This window comes from Hakea prostrata, chromosome 4 (assembly GCF_041222555.1).
Source record: "Hakea prostrata isolate BN-2017 chromosome 4, UWA_Hpros_2, whole genome shotgun sequence".
In the NCBI taxonomy this organism is placed as follows: Eukaryota; Viridiplantae; Streptophyta; class Magnoliopsida; order Proteales; family Proteaceae; genus Hakea; species Hakea prostrata.
Genome location: NC_142603.1, coordinates 528,111 through 540,609, shown reverse-complemented (window position 1 = coordinate 540,609; position 12,499 = coordinate 528,111). Strand labels below are relative to the sequence as shown.

The 12,499-nt window shown below is 38.6% G+C and overlaps 1 protein-coding gene across 1 annotated transcript in view; it reads right to left on the bottom strand.

Annotated features, from left to right (window-relative positions):
• DG1 (Tetratricopeptide repeat (TPR)-like superfamily protein) overlaps nt 1-12,499 on the bottom strand; it is a 76,765-nt gene that overhangs the window by 28,143 nt on the left and 36,123 nt on the right. The window contains exons 10-12 of the mRNA XM_089152846.1: nt 6,206-6,287; nt 5,897-6,088; nt 5,692-5,805 (exon numbers count right to left, since the gene is read on the bottom strand). Coding sequence (XP_089008972.1) covers nt 5,692-5,805; nt 5,897-6,088; nt 6,206-6,287 — 388 coding nt within the window. The remainder of the gene's footprint in view (nt 1-5,691; nt 5,806-5,896; nt 6,089-6,205; nt 6,288-12,499) is intronic.

Sequence of the window (12,499 nt, the reverse complement as noted above, 5' to 3'; positions counted from 1 at the left end):
CTATTGGCTCCTCATTGATGCTATTCTCTTCTCTACTGCAATGAACAACAATTTTTTGAAGTTTTACACCTCCTGTGATGTTTCAGATTCCTCTAAAACAGCTTGAAGACTGAAAACCAGCATGTTTTATGCAGTATTGATCAGAAAATTACTGAAAATTGAATCAGAAAATTACAACTGATCAGAGAATTTCTGACCTCTTACATCCTTGGGATATTTCAGATTCTTCTAAACGATTTTGAAGCCTGAAGAACAGCAGGTTTGATCAGAGTTTGTTTTTAGAAGGTTTGCTCAGAATATTTTGCAGGTTTGATCAGAATTTTCAGAAGGTTTGGTCAGAATTTTCAGCAGGTTTGATCAGATTTTATTTTTTTTTGGTGGTGTTTTTGGTGAGTGGATTGAAGATATGACTACACCAGATGTTTCTGCAGTTCCAACAAGTCATGAAAATTATCCCAACCTTCCATCACTCTTTGTTAAGTTCGATGGAACTAATTACTTGATCTGGTATTGTTCTGCCTATTTGACAATTACTAGAAGAGGTCTAGTCAGTCATATTATAGGCACTACAACCAAACCTTTGATTGTTGGCATCTTCAGGATACGTGGATTTCAAATGACTCTCTTATCATGTCGTTCCTTTTGAATTCCATGCATCCGAATTTCACCAAGGAATATTTATTGTTGGATACAGCAGCCCAGATTTGGAAGGCCACTAAAGAGACTTATAGACAGTTGGGGAATGATGCGCAGATCTATGAGCTACGAAATAAACTTCATAAGACCACACAGAAAGAGTTGACAGTTGCCCAGTACTATGCTGAATTTCGCTCTCTGGAAAGAGTTAGACCATTATGGTAACTAATAACCTACTAATCCTAATGATGTGGTTGCCTATAAGAAATGGTTGACAAAATTCGGGTGTATGATTTTTTGGCTAGATTAAATGTGGAGTATGATCAAACTTGAATACAGGTTTTGAGTCGCTCTCCCTTTCCTACACTGGAACAATCCTATGCACTTGTTCAATGTGAGGAGATTCGTCGCGCAGCTATGCTACATAATTCGATAGTGGAAAAATCTTCTCTTCAAAGTATGAGTATGGTGTCCAAAATAGAATCAGTCAAAGATATGGTTAAGTGTGAGCACTGCCACAAACCCTATCATACCAAAGCCACATGCTGCAAATTATATGGGAAGCCTGCTGATTTTGAACAAAAAAGGGCTCAAAAGAAGGGTAAACCCAAGGCTCATCATTCATAAACTGTTTCTAGAGCACCTACTCCAGCTATCGGTTTTTCCCAGGAAGAGTTGCTTGCTTTGAGGCGCATTCGACAGTCTTCTGCCGTTGTCGCTGCCTCTTCCAATGCCTCGTCAACTGCACATTCGAATTCCTACCTTGCTACTTCAGGTACCATACTTAAAGGCTTCCATGCTTCTTCAATCTATGCTCCATGGATTATTGATACTAGAGCGATAGACCATATGACAGGTTATGCTTCTCTTTTCTTGAATTATTTTACCTACCTTAGGGAAAGATAAGGTTCGTATAGTTGATGGCTCTTACTCTTTCATTGCTGAAAAGAGAACATGCAACATTCATCGTTCCTTTCTTTGTCCTCAAATTTACATGTTTCATCTTTTTCTACTAACCTTCTTTCCATTAGTAGTCTTACCAATGACTTGAATTGTAAGGTAACATTTTTTCCTTCCTACTGTGTCTTTCAGGATCTAGTAACAGGGAAGGAGATTGGACGTAGCAAACTAGACAACAAACTCTACTTGTTGGAATCAAATGGAGCCTCTTCTTTTGTTATGCTTGCTACTCCTCATCAAGTTAATTTGTCAGCCCTCCACCAATGGCATCGTAGGCTAGGCCATCCCCCTATAGGAACTCTAAGAAAACTTTTTCCCGATTTAGTATCATCTTGTCATAAGGGATTCTTTTGTGAAGCTTGTGTTTTTGCTAAATAGACTCATTCAAGTTATTTGCCTTCTAATAATAGAAGTTCTATCCTTTTATGTTAATTCATAGTGATGTGTGGGGGCCTTGTCGATGCATATCTATTACTAGCCATCGTTTTTTTGTTACTTTTATTGATTGTCATTATCGCTCCACATGGATTTATCTTTTAAAATAAAAAAATGAAGTTTTCCGATGTTTTCAAGATTTTCATAACATGGTTAAAACTCAATTCAATGCCACTGTGAAGGTCTTTGGCAGTGACAAGGGAACTGAGTATAGTGAAAAAGAATTCTAGAGATACCTCTCTAATTCTGGCATAATACACCAAACTAGTTGTGTTGATATTGCGGCCCAAAATGGAGTGGCCGAACGGAAGATCAGACATTTTTTAGAGACAGTTTGTTCTCTTCTAATTGCCATGAATGTCCCCGACCAATATTGGAGTGACGCAGTTCTCACTGCATCATTCCTCATAAATAGGATGCCTAGTAGAATCCTTGGCTTCAAATGCCCCAGTGAGGTCCTTCAAGGGACATCTTCCTTTATAGTTCCTCCAAAGATATTTAGTTGTGTGTTATGCCAAAATTTTGACCCACAAGAGTAAGTTGGAACCTCATGGCCTCCGCAGCATCTTTTTGGGGTATTTTGCTACTCAAAAGGGTTACAAATGTTACCATCCTCCTTCGAAGAAGACAATGGTGTCCATGGATGTCATCTTTAATGAGTCTACTCCTTATTATACACCTCTCCAGGGGGAGACTCCAAGAGCAGAGGTGTTCTTTCCCACTTTGGATGTTCCTATCACATATAGAGACCTACCAAACCCAATTCAGCCCCAATTAGAGGTTCAGGAAGAGATTCCTGAACAAGGGGAGCATTTGGCCAGCATACATGTAGACACTCAGTCTTCACTTTCCCCCTCTGAACCTTGTGAGGGTCCTTTCCAAGGGGAGACCACTCCTGTAAGACACACTACTGAGGTCTTTCAAAGGCAAATTGACCAAAGCAAGGATGTGCATATCAAAGGAAGAAAACCAGTCGGCAACAGCAGGTAGAGAAGGTTAACATGTTACCACTCCAATCTCCTAATCCAAATTCAGGTCATGTAAGTATCTCTGAGGTATCTTCTTTTTAACTCCCTATTGCTGTTAGAAAAGAAATCAGATTGTGTACTCAACATCTTGTAGCTAAATACATTTCCTATGATTCTTTGTCTGACTCCTACCAAGCCTTCATATTTTCTTTACCTACTGCATCTATTCCAACGAATTGGCAAGAAGCCTATGAAGATAAAAATTTGAAGGTAGCAATGGTAGAGGAACTGTAGGCTATAAAGAAGAATGGTACTTGGGAAGTTGGTTACTCTTCCTCCAGGGAAACAACTGGTAGGTTGTAAGTGGGTGTTTGTGGTAAAACTAAACATTGATGGTTCAGTCAACAGATTGAAGGCTAGATTGGTTGCAAAAGGGTTCACTAAGACTTATGGAATTGATTATCAAGAGACATTTGCTCCTATTGCAAAATTGAATACAGTCTGGGTCTTGTTATTAGTGGTTGTGAACCAAGATTGGGATTTACATCAATTAGATGTAAAGAATACATTTTTGGATGGAGAATTGAAAGAATAGGTCTACATGGAAATCTCACATGGATTCTCTGATAGCAAAACAAAAGGGAAGGTTTGTCGGTTGAAGAGGTCGATTTATGGGTTGAAGCAATCTCCCTGGTGTTGGTTTGGACGCTTCCAAAAAGCCGTGACATTAATAGGTTAAAAGCAAAGTAATGCTAACAACACTCTCTTTGTGAAAAGGTCAGAGACTCACATCACGCTTCTTATAGTCTATGTAGATGACATTGTCATCACTTGGAATGATGGGGCAGAAATACAAAAGCTGAAGAGCTTCCTCGGCAAGGAATTTGAGGTTAAAGATCTAGGAAAACTCGAGTATTTCCTAGGAATTGCGGTCGCTAGGTCAGAAAAAGGCATCTATTTGTCCCAACGCAAGTATATCCTAGACTTATTTTCAAGATTGGGAACATTGGGATGTAAAGCCATGGATACCCCAATTGAAGCAGGTATTAAACTTAAAGAGAAAGAGGGAGTACCAGTAGATAAAGTGTGATATCAGAGGTTGGTTGGAAAACTAATTTATTTGTCTCATACCAAACCTGACATTGTTTTTTCAATAAACCTAGTGATTCAGTTTATGCATGACCCATACTCGACTCATATGAATGTTGTTACTAGAATACTTCAGTATTTGAAGTCCACACTAGGAAAGGGAATACTTTTGTCACCCTTAGAGAATTTGAAAGTGGAAGCTTATACGGATGCTGATTGGGCTAGTCATCTGACAGAAAATCAATATCAGGATATTGTACATTTGTTTGGGGCAATCTAGTAACCTAGAGAAGTAAAAAGCTAAATGTGGTGTCATTGTCTAGTACAGAGACCGAGTATAGATCCATGGTTTGAGGAGTATGTGAACTTTTATGGCTGAAGGGTCTATTAGAAGATATTGGGTTTCCTATTACAAGTCTTATGATGTTGTATTGTGACAACAAGGCTGCCATTAGTATAGCCAATAATACAGTGCAACATGATCGTACAAAACATATTGAGATAGATTTTTTGTCAAAGGAAAGTTGGAGCAAGGGCTGATATGCAAGCCTTTTGTGAGATCTGAAGATCAAGTAGCTGACATCTTTACTGAAGGACTGAAGGAAGGAGACTTCTACCCTGTTTTGAGCAAATTGGGCATGATTAACATCTATGCCTCAACTTGTGGGGGAATGTTGGTTGGTTCTATTTATTTGTGGGTTGGTTTAATTATAAGTTGTGGTTCAAATTATTATTATCCAGTTGTTTAGTGAGGGTAATTATGTAACTTTGAATATTTCACATCATTATAAATAAGAAACTTAGGGGTCACATTGATCATCTAAGGATTCAATTATTTCCACACAAATTAGCAATAAACCATACATCAGCAGCACCAGGACTAACTAAAGATGTACCACGAAGCAACTAATTCCAGTTGAGAAGTAGATTCCAGGGACTAATTGAAGATGTTTCAAGAAGTAAACATTCTTTTTATAATTATTCACTCCAAAAATTGTTAACTTGCTCCTAGAGTTAGTGAAGTCAAACTGACAACCACAAACACTTGCTGGCATCTTTGCAGTGGTTGTACATCTATATTCTCGATTTATGAATTTTGCCACAAGGGTAATATCACAGGTAGGCAACGGAAGGGAAGAGGATTATTTATAGAGAAGATAGAAATAGATTTTCAAGTAACTCTACTTCCCATTGTCACAAATCTGAGGAAATTAATTTATGCTTTGTATTCAAAGTGGAGACGGAATTGGATTGTCCATCTAATCAACTTGTATCCAGAACTTGCAAAGGCAGTAGGTAGGCCAATTCCATTCCCACAGGACCAAAACCCCACCACCCCCACCAAAAAAAAAAAAAGGAAAAAGCAAAGCATAGCTACTATTTAGAATCGTAAACTATATACTGCATAATTGTCACTTGAAGCAATTATTCTTACTTCCTATTTTCAGCAACACGCATCTTGTTAGAATCGTTGATCTTACTTGTTACCATACAAATCTTAAGCATGCCAATAATCTAGACAGAACTCGCTAGATCACGGTTCAATATCATATACATAACAACAAAGCTTATTCTAGTCACCATGAACCTAACCAAGGATTACCTCCATTGCAAGCCCATAAGTAGCTCCATTAGGTTTTATACCATTTTTTCTCATTTGCTCCAATACCCAAGATACTCCTTTCCAGTGACAGGATGGAACACAAGCATTTAATACCTAACAAGCACTTAGAAGATTCCAGTGAGTTGTTTGTGCAGAATATAAACTGGAACAGAGATGGGGTACCAGTAAAATAAGGCTTTCTCACAGCATTGTATACAACCAAATCCGGTTCCAAGCTTGGATTCCAATTCTTATGATGCATGTTTTTTGTTTTCCTAGAAGGCTTCTGCTTCATGCACTCGATAACGCTCAACAGTTCTTGTACAAAACCAGCTTGACCAAGTGTAACTGCAATACTGTGGTATGCAGGCATATCAGGATACGTCTGGCCGTCTTCCTGCATGACAATTCCAGCAGGAAGCACAAGATCAAAATACAGATATTTAAAAAAAAATACTAAATGAGAAATTAACTCCATTGACAAATATAAAATAAGAAAGATCTCGACTATTACACGCATCATATTAAAAATAAAAAGTGCTTCACTTGTTCTCCTTGCTTTCCCAAGAACTTCCAAGAGTTTTGTGAATACAAACCTACATGAGTGTTATAGTCATTAGGAACATCTTCCAGCACTACCAACTCAAGAGAAAATCATGCAAAATAGAAATGAAGCTTGGTAAATGAAGAGAAGATTATATTAGGTGTACCTCAATAATTGTTCAAGAACTCGCAAGATCTCTCAGTTTTCTGGGATCTCAAGACAAGATCTCATGCAAACCCAGGGAATACATCATCTTGCCTAAGATTTATGTCAAGTCGAGATCTCGAACCAAGATCTCGGTTCAACAGAGATTTCGATAAACCCACAATTATAAATATGGACTGTCTCAGCCGAGATTGAGTCATCTAAGATTACGATTCTTACAAAAGAAGGAAAGGGTAGGATGGTCGGTGTGGAGTGGTGCCCATTAGTTGGAGTTCAGATTTGTTTCCTTTTTGGTGAATGTTTCTTATTTCTGTCCATTAGTTGGAATGTAATTTGGTTAGAAAGGTTGGGGATCTCATCTATTTTGGGAAACTCTACCGGGGTTTTAATTATATAAGACCAGTATGAATAAGATGAGGTCTGGACTCTCTCTCTCTCTCTCTCTCATCGTCTTCTTTTTCTTCCTCTCTCACTCTCACACCTTGCCTAGCAAGTTCCTCACGTCTGGTAGATCCTAATAGTCACATGGTATCAAAGCGGGTTCCTTACCAGGCTTGAAGAACTTGTAAGTTCAACTTATTGATAGTTTTTGTGAATCATGTGTTGTGGTAGCAGAGCCTATGCTGCAGCATGGTATGGTAATTCCCACGATGATGAAAAAAGCATGAACGCTCTTCTATGTTTGTAATCCATACATAAAAAAATTTCTGTGGTGTTTAGTTCATTGTGGTGGCCATGGCTGAAGAGGCGAAATTGTTAAACAAGGAGGTACCGTTTGAAGCAATTGTTAAACAAGGAGGTACTGTTTGAAGCAATCAGCATCAAACTAAAAGGTGTTAAAAATTATTTCCTGTGGATGAAAGCCATGTACATGTTTATCCATGCCCAAGGGAAATCAAGTATCTCAAGGATGTTTGTCCAAGTGAAGAATCAAAAGATGCAACAGCAGTGGCCGCACAAGAGATGTGGATGCATGACTGCATGAGGACGTGATTGTGAAGGTATGGCTTTGGAACAATGTTGATCCTTCGATTAGTAACTATATTATGTTTTATGATACTTCTAAAGAAATTTTGGAACACCTAAATGACTCATTCGGCCAAGAAAAAAATACATCCCATGTTTGTGAGCTCTATGATAAAATGTTTAATTATTCTCAAGGAGGATGTTCACTAATGGAGTATCACAGTGGATTTAAAGGAATGGTGGAAGAATCACAACAACATCAAACTCTTATCACCAGCATTGAAGTTTTAAAGACCCAGAGAGCTGAATTTTATGTGTCCAAATTTCTGGTTGGACTAGATCCAAATTATTCAATGGGTAAGAACCAGATATTGACCTCAATTCCTACCATGAGTGATGCTTTTTACGGATTGTAGTGAATCAGCAGGATGAAAAGTACACAAGGAAATCGAGATGGATCAGCTATGTTGGCAAGTAGAGGCCGTGGCACCTATTCACCTTGAAGACATGGTGGCAGACGAGGGGGAGGTCAGACGTCTTCCTCTAATCAATCCAAGGGAAACCATCTTTGTTCAAATTGTGGGGAAGCAGAATCACATAAAGGAAAATTGTTGGGACAAGCATGGCCGTCCCGAGTGGGCAGCAAATTATGTTAACACAGTTTTTGCAGGAGAAAATTCAATCGATGTTGTAACCAAGTCTAATCCTGTAGCTTCTGCAAGTGTTTCGTTGCCTAACGTGGACTTGGCTCAAATCCTCAAATGCCTACAACAGTTAGAACGTAGCCAAAGATTCGACGTTCTCATCCAATTTGGCCCAATCAGGTAGTTCTACTAAGTCCTATTCTTCTAACTCCTGGATTGTAGATTAGGGGCTTCTGAACACTTGACTGATAATTCATCATTTTTTTAAAAATTTGTTAATCCTCATCCAATTATTATGGCCAATGGTGTGAAATCATCTACAGTTGGAAAAGGGAGTGTTTCTCCTACACTGAATATGGACCTTTCCTCTATGTTATTCATTCCCAAATTTCTTGTCAATTTAATATCTGTTAGTCATATTGCTAAAACCTTGAATTGGTTTGTGGCTTTTTTCCCTCTTTCTTTGAGTTTCAAGATCCTCAAACCAAAGGGAAGATTGGTGGAGGAGTTGAAAGTGGACGACTATATTATTTGACTGATTTTGATTCGAAAGCCGTAACAGCATACAATATTTTCCCTCTTCAGTGGCATTATCGTTTAGGATATTTACCTTCTAGTAGACTTAGGTTAGTAGTACCTGACGAAATAGGAATTGAAGTGTTTTATTCTTGTGTGTATTATTCAGAACTTTACAATCAATATATACACAGCTGCTATCTATGAAATAGGAAAGAATATCCTACCTAGAAGATTACAATAAATGAGAAATCTACCTAGAATAGAAGATTACAATAAATGAGAAATCTACCTAGAATAGAAGATTGCAATAAATGGCTAATCTACCTAGAATAAAAAAATACAATAAGAAAAATCCCTGTAATAGAATATTACAATCTGATCTACTTAGATTAAAGATACTAATAAAATATTATGATATGATTCTAAGATTTTCCACACTCCCCCTCAAGTTGGTGAATAGGCATTCTCCATTCCCAGCTTGGATATGCATTATTGAAAGGCTGAGCTGCTCAATCCTTTAGTAAGTACATCAGCAAGTTGACTGTGTAGACACATACGGCGTACAAATCAGTCCGCTATCCAGCTTCTCTTTGATGAAGTGTCTGTCAATCTCAATGTGCTTGGTTCGGTCATGTTGAACAGGGTTATGTGCTATACTGATTGCTGATTTGTTGTCACAGTAGAGTCTCATTGGTCCACCCCATTCAACCTTTAGGTCTTCTAAGATAATCTTCAACCAAAGTAATTCATATATTCCTTGAGCCATTGCACGAAATTCGGCTTCTGCACTTGACCGGGCCACAACATTCTGCTTCTTGCTCCTCCATGTCACAAGATTTCCACCAAGAAAGGTGCAATATCCTGTGGTTGACCTTCTATCTACTGCTGACCCTTCATAATCAGCATCAGTGTATGCTTCTAGTATCATTCCTTTATTCCTTCTAAATAAAAGGCCTCTCCCTGGCGTCCCTATTAAATATTGTAGCACACGGTGAGCTGCATGCAAGTGAATTTCCTTTGGACTGTGCATGAATTGGCTGATTACACTAACTGCATATGCTATGTCGGGCCTTGTGTGAGACAAGTAGATTAGTCTTCCTACTAGTCTTTGATACATCTCTCGGTCCACAACAACATCTTCTTCTGCATTCTTAAGTTTACTGTTGGGATCTATTGGAGTGCTTGCTGGTTTACACGCGGCCATTCCTGTTTCTTTAAGGAGATCAATGATATACTTTTGTTGAGAGATGAAAATGCCTTGTTGAGAGTGAGCAACTTCAATGCCAAGGAAGTATTTTAATCTTCCTAAAGCCTTGATCTCAAATTCCTTAGCCAAGCATTGAGTCAAATTTTGTTTCTCTTTTTCTTCATTTCCTGTCACTATTATGTCATCAACATACACAAGTAGTGACGTGACTCCCCCTGATGATGAGTGCTTGATGAACAATGTATGGTCTCCTTGACTTTGCTTCTAACCCATACTAATCATGACTTTAGTAAATCTGCCAAACCATGCCCGCGGTGACTGTTTGAGTCCATATAAGGCCTTTTTTAACTTGCATACAGTATTAACAGCTAAATCATTCTCATAACCCGATGGAACCTCCATGTAAATTTCTTCCATTAGTCCACCATGCAATAATGCATTTTTAACATCAAACTGTTGCAAGTCCTAACCATAATTTGCCGCCAAGGATAGTAAGATTCTGACAGTATTCATTTTTGCAACTGGAGCAAATGTTTCAAGGTAGTCAATCCCGTAAGTTTGGGTGTAGCCCTTGGCTACCAACCTTGCTTTGTACCTTTCTAAAGATCCATCTGCTCAATACTTCAATGTATAGACACATTTGCACCCCACAGGTTTCTTCCCTTCTGGTAACCTTACAAGTTCCCAGGTTCCATTGCTTTCAAATGCTTCCATCTCCACATTCATAGCTTGCTTCCACTCCTTATTGGATAAAACCTCAGATAAGTTGTTAGGAATGGCAATGGTGTTTAAACTTACCAAAAGGCTCTATGAGATGGGGGGAAATTTAAAGGACAAGAATTGGGCAAGAGGGTACATGGGTTTCGTTGTGCATTCTCTAGTGCCTTTCCTAATGGCAATAGGAAGGTCTAGTTCATTACTATCTGTGGGCACATCAGATTCGGTTTGTAGTGAAGGATTAGTCATTTGTACCTCATTTCCAAAATTTGGATTGGAGTCTTGAACTTGCACTGATTCTAGAACAAGATTCTTCTTCCTTGAGAACACCTTTCCTTTGCCAAATCTCACATGCTCAATATCAGAAATAGGCTCTTTCATTTCAAAGTTTGACATATGTTCATGTTGCTCACAGTTTGACACAGGTGAGTCTGACACAAGTTTAGGTTGTTCACAGTTTGACTCAGGTGACATATGAAGTATTTGGGAGTGAACTCTAAGTCAAGTAAGGAATTCCCATTCTTATCTTCCATTATTGAATGCTCCCCCTGAAGATGAGATGTGGAAAAATAAGACATATGTTCATGAAAAGTGACATCAATGGAAACATAGAACCTTTTTGAAAGAGGGTGATAGCACTTATAGCCCTTTTGAGTGGAGGAATATCCTATAAATAAACATTCGAGTGCTCTAGGATCTAATTTACCCCGATGTGGTCCATGAATATGAACAAATGAGACACCCAAAAATTCAAGGAACAAGGTTATTTGTCGTTTGTAGGTTTGGGTAGAACTGGGAAAGGACATCCATTGGACTCTTGAATCCTAAGACTCTCGAAGGCAGCCGATTTATGAGATGAGTTGCTGTGAGGACTGCTTCCCCCCAAAATGACTTAGGCACATTGTATTGGAATAGGGAGGCTCTAGTTACATCAAGAAGGTGGCCATTTTTCCGTTCAGCTACTCCGTTTTGTTGTGGGGTATCAACGCACGATGACTCATGTATAATTCCCTCCCTTTGAAAGAATGGAGTTAGAATTTGATTGAAATAGTCTCTGGCATTATCAAATCTAAATCTTTTTATACTAACTCCAAATTGGTTTTTAACCATGGAATGGAAGTTGGGAAAAACACAACAAACGTCGGATTTGTTTTTGAGTAGAAAAATCCATGAGACACGAGTGCAATCATCAATGAATGACACGAACCACCTAGCCCCCAACACATTAGGAACTCTAGAAGGACCCCAAATATCACTATGAATGAGATAAAAGGGGATGGAACTTCTTTCTTGCTTAAAGGAAGTGGTACACGCTTGTGTTTAGCAAGCTCACACACATCACAATGAAACTCATCAACATGTATGCCTTGAAACAAAGAAGGAAACAAAAGACTGATTACCCTAAAGGAAGGATGTCCAAGTCTGTGATGGTAAAGCCAAATTTTTTCTTTATTGGTTTGAGAAGGACTACCATTAGTAGCATGTGATTGGCTTGGTGCCTCAAGGTAGTAGAGTCCATCCCTTTCTCTAGCATGTCCAATCGTCCTCCCCGAATCCTTGTCCTGAAATACACAATGACTATGGTGAAAGACTACATTACAATGTAAATCTTGCGTGAGTTTCTTCACAGAAACGAGATTTGTAGATAGTCTAGGAACATGTAGGACATTTTTCAAGGTGAGGGATGAGTTGAGCTCAATATTTCCAGTTCCAACCACAGTAGTTAACGAGCCATCAGCAGTAGCTATCTTCCTACTACTTGGACAGGGAGAATATGTGGTGAAAAAGATTTGGTGAGTGTGTCATGTGGTCAGTTGCACCTGAATCTATGATCCAGGGGCTTGAAAGAGAATTACTAAAGACATTTAATCCAATAGAAAGTGGAAACTCACCTGAATATGCCAAAGAACATGTACCTAGTTTTTTGTTAAGGTTGCTCAAAAGAGTTTTTATTCGTTCTACGTCCTCCTAATTAAGGCTAGCAACCTCTTTATTAGTGGCTTCAGGTTGTTGTGCAGATGTAACATGCGCCTGACCATTATTTTC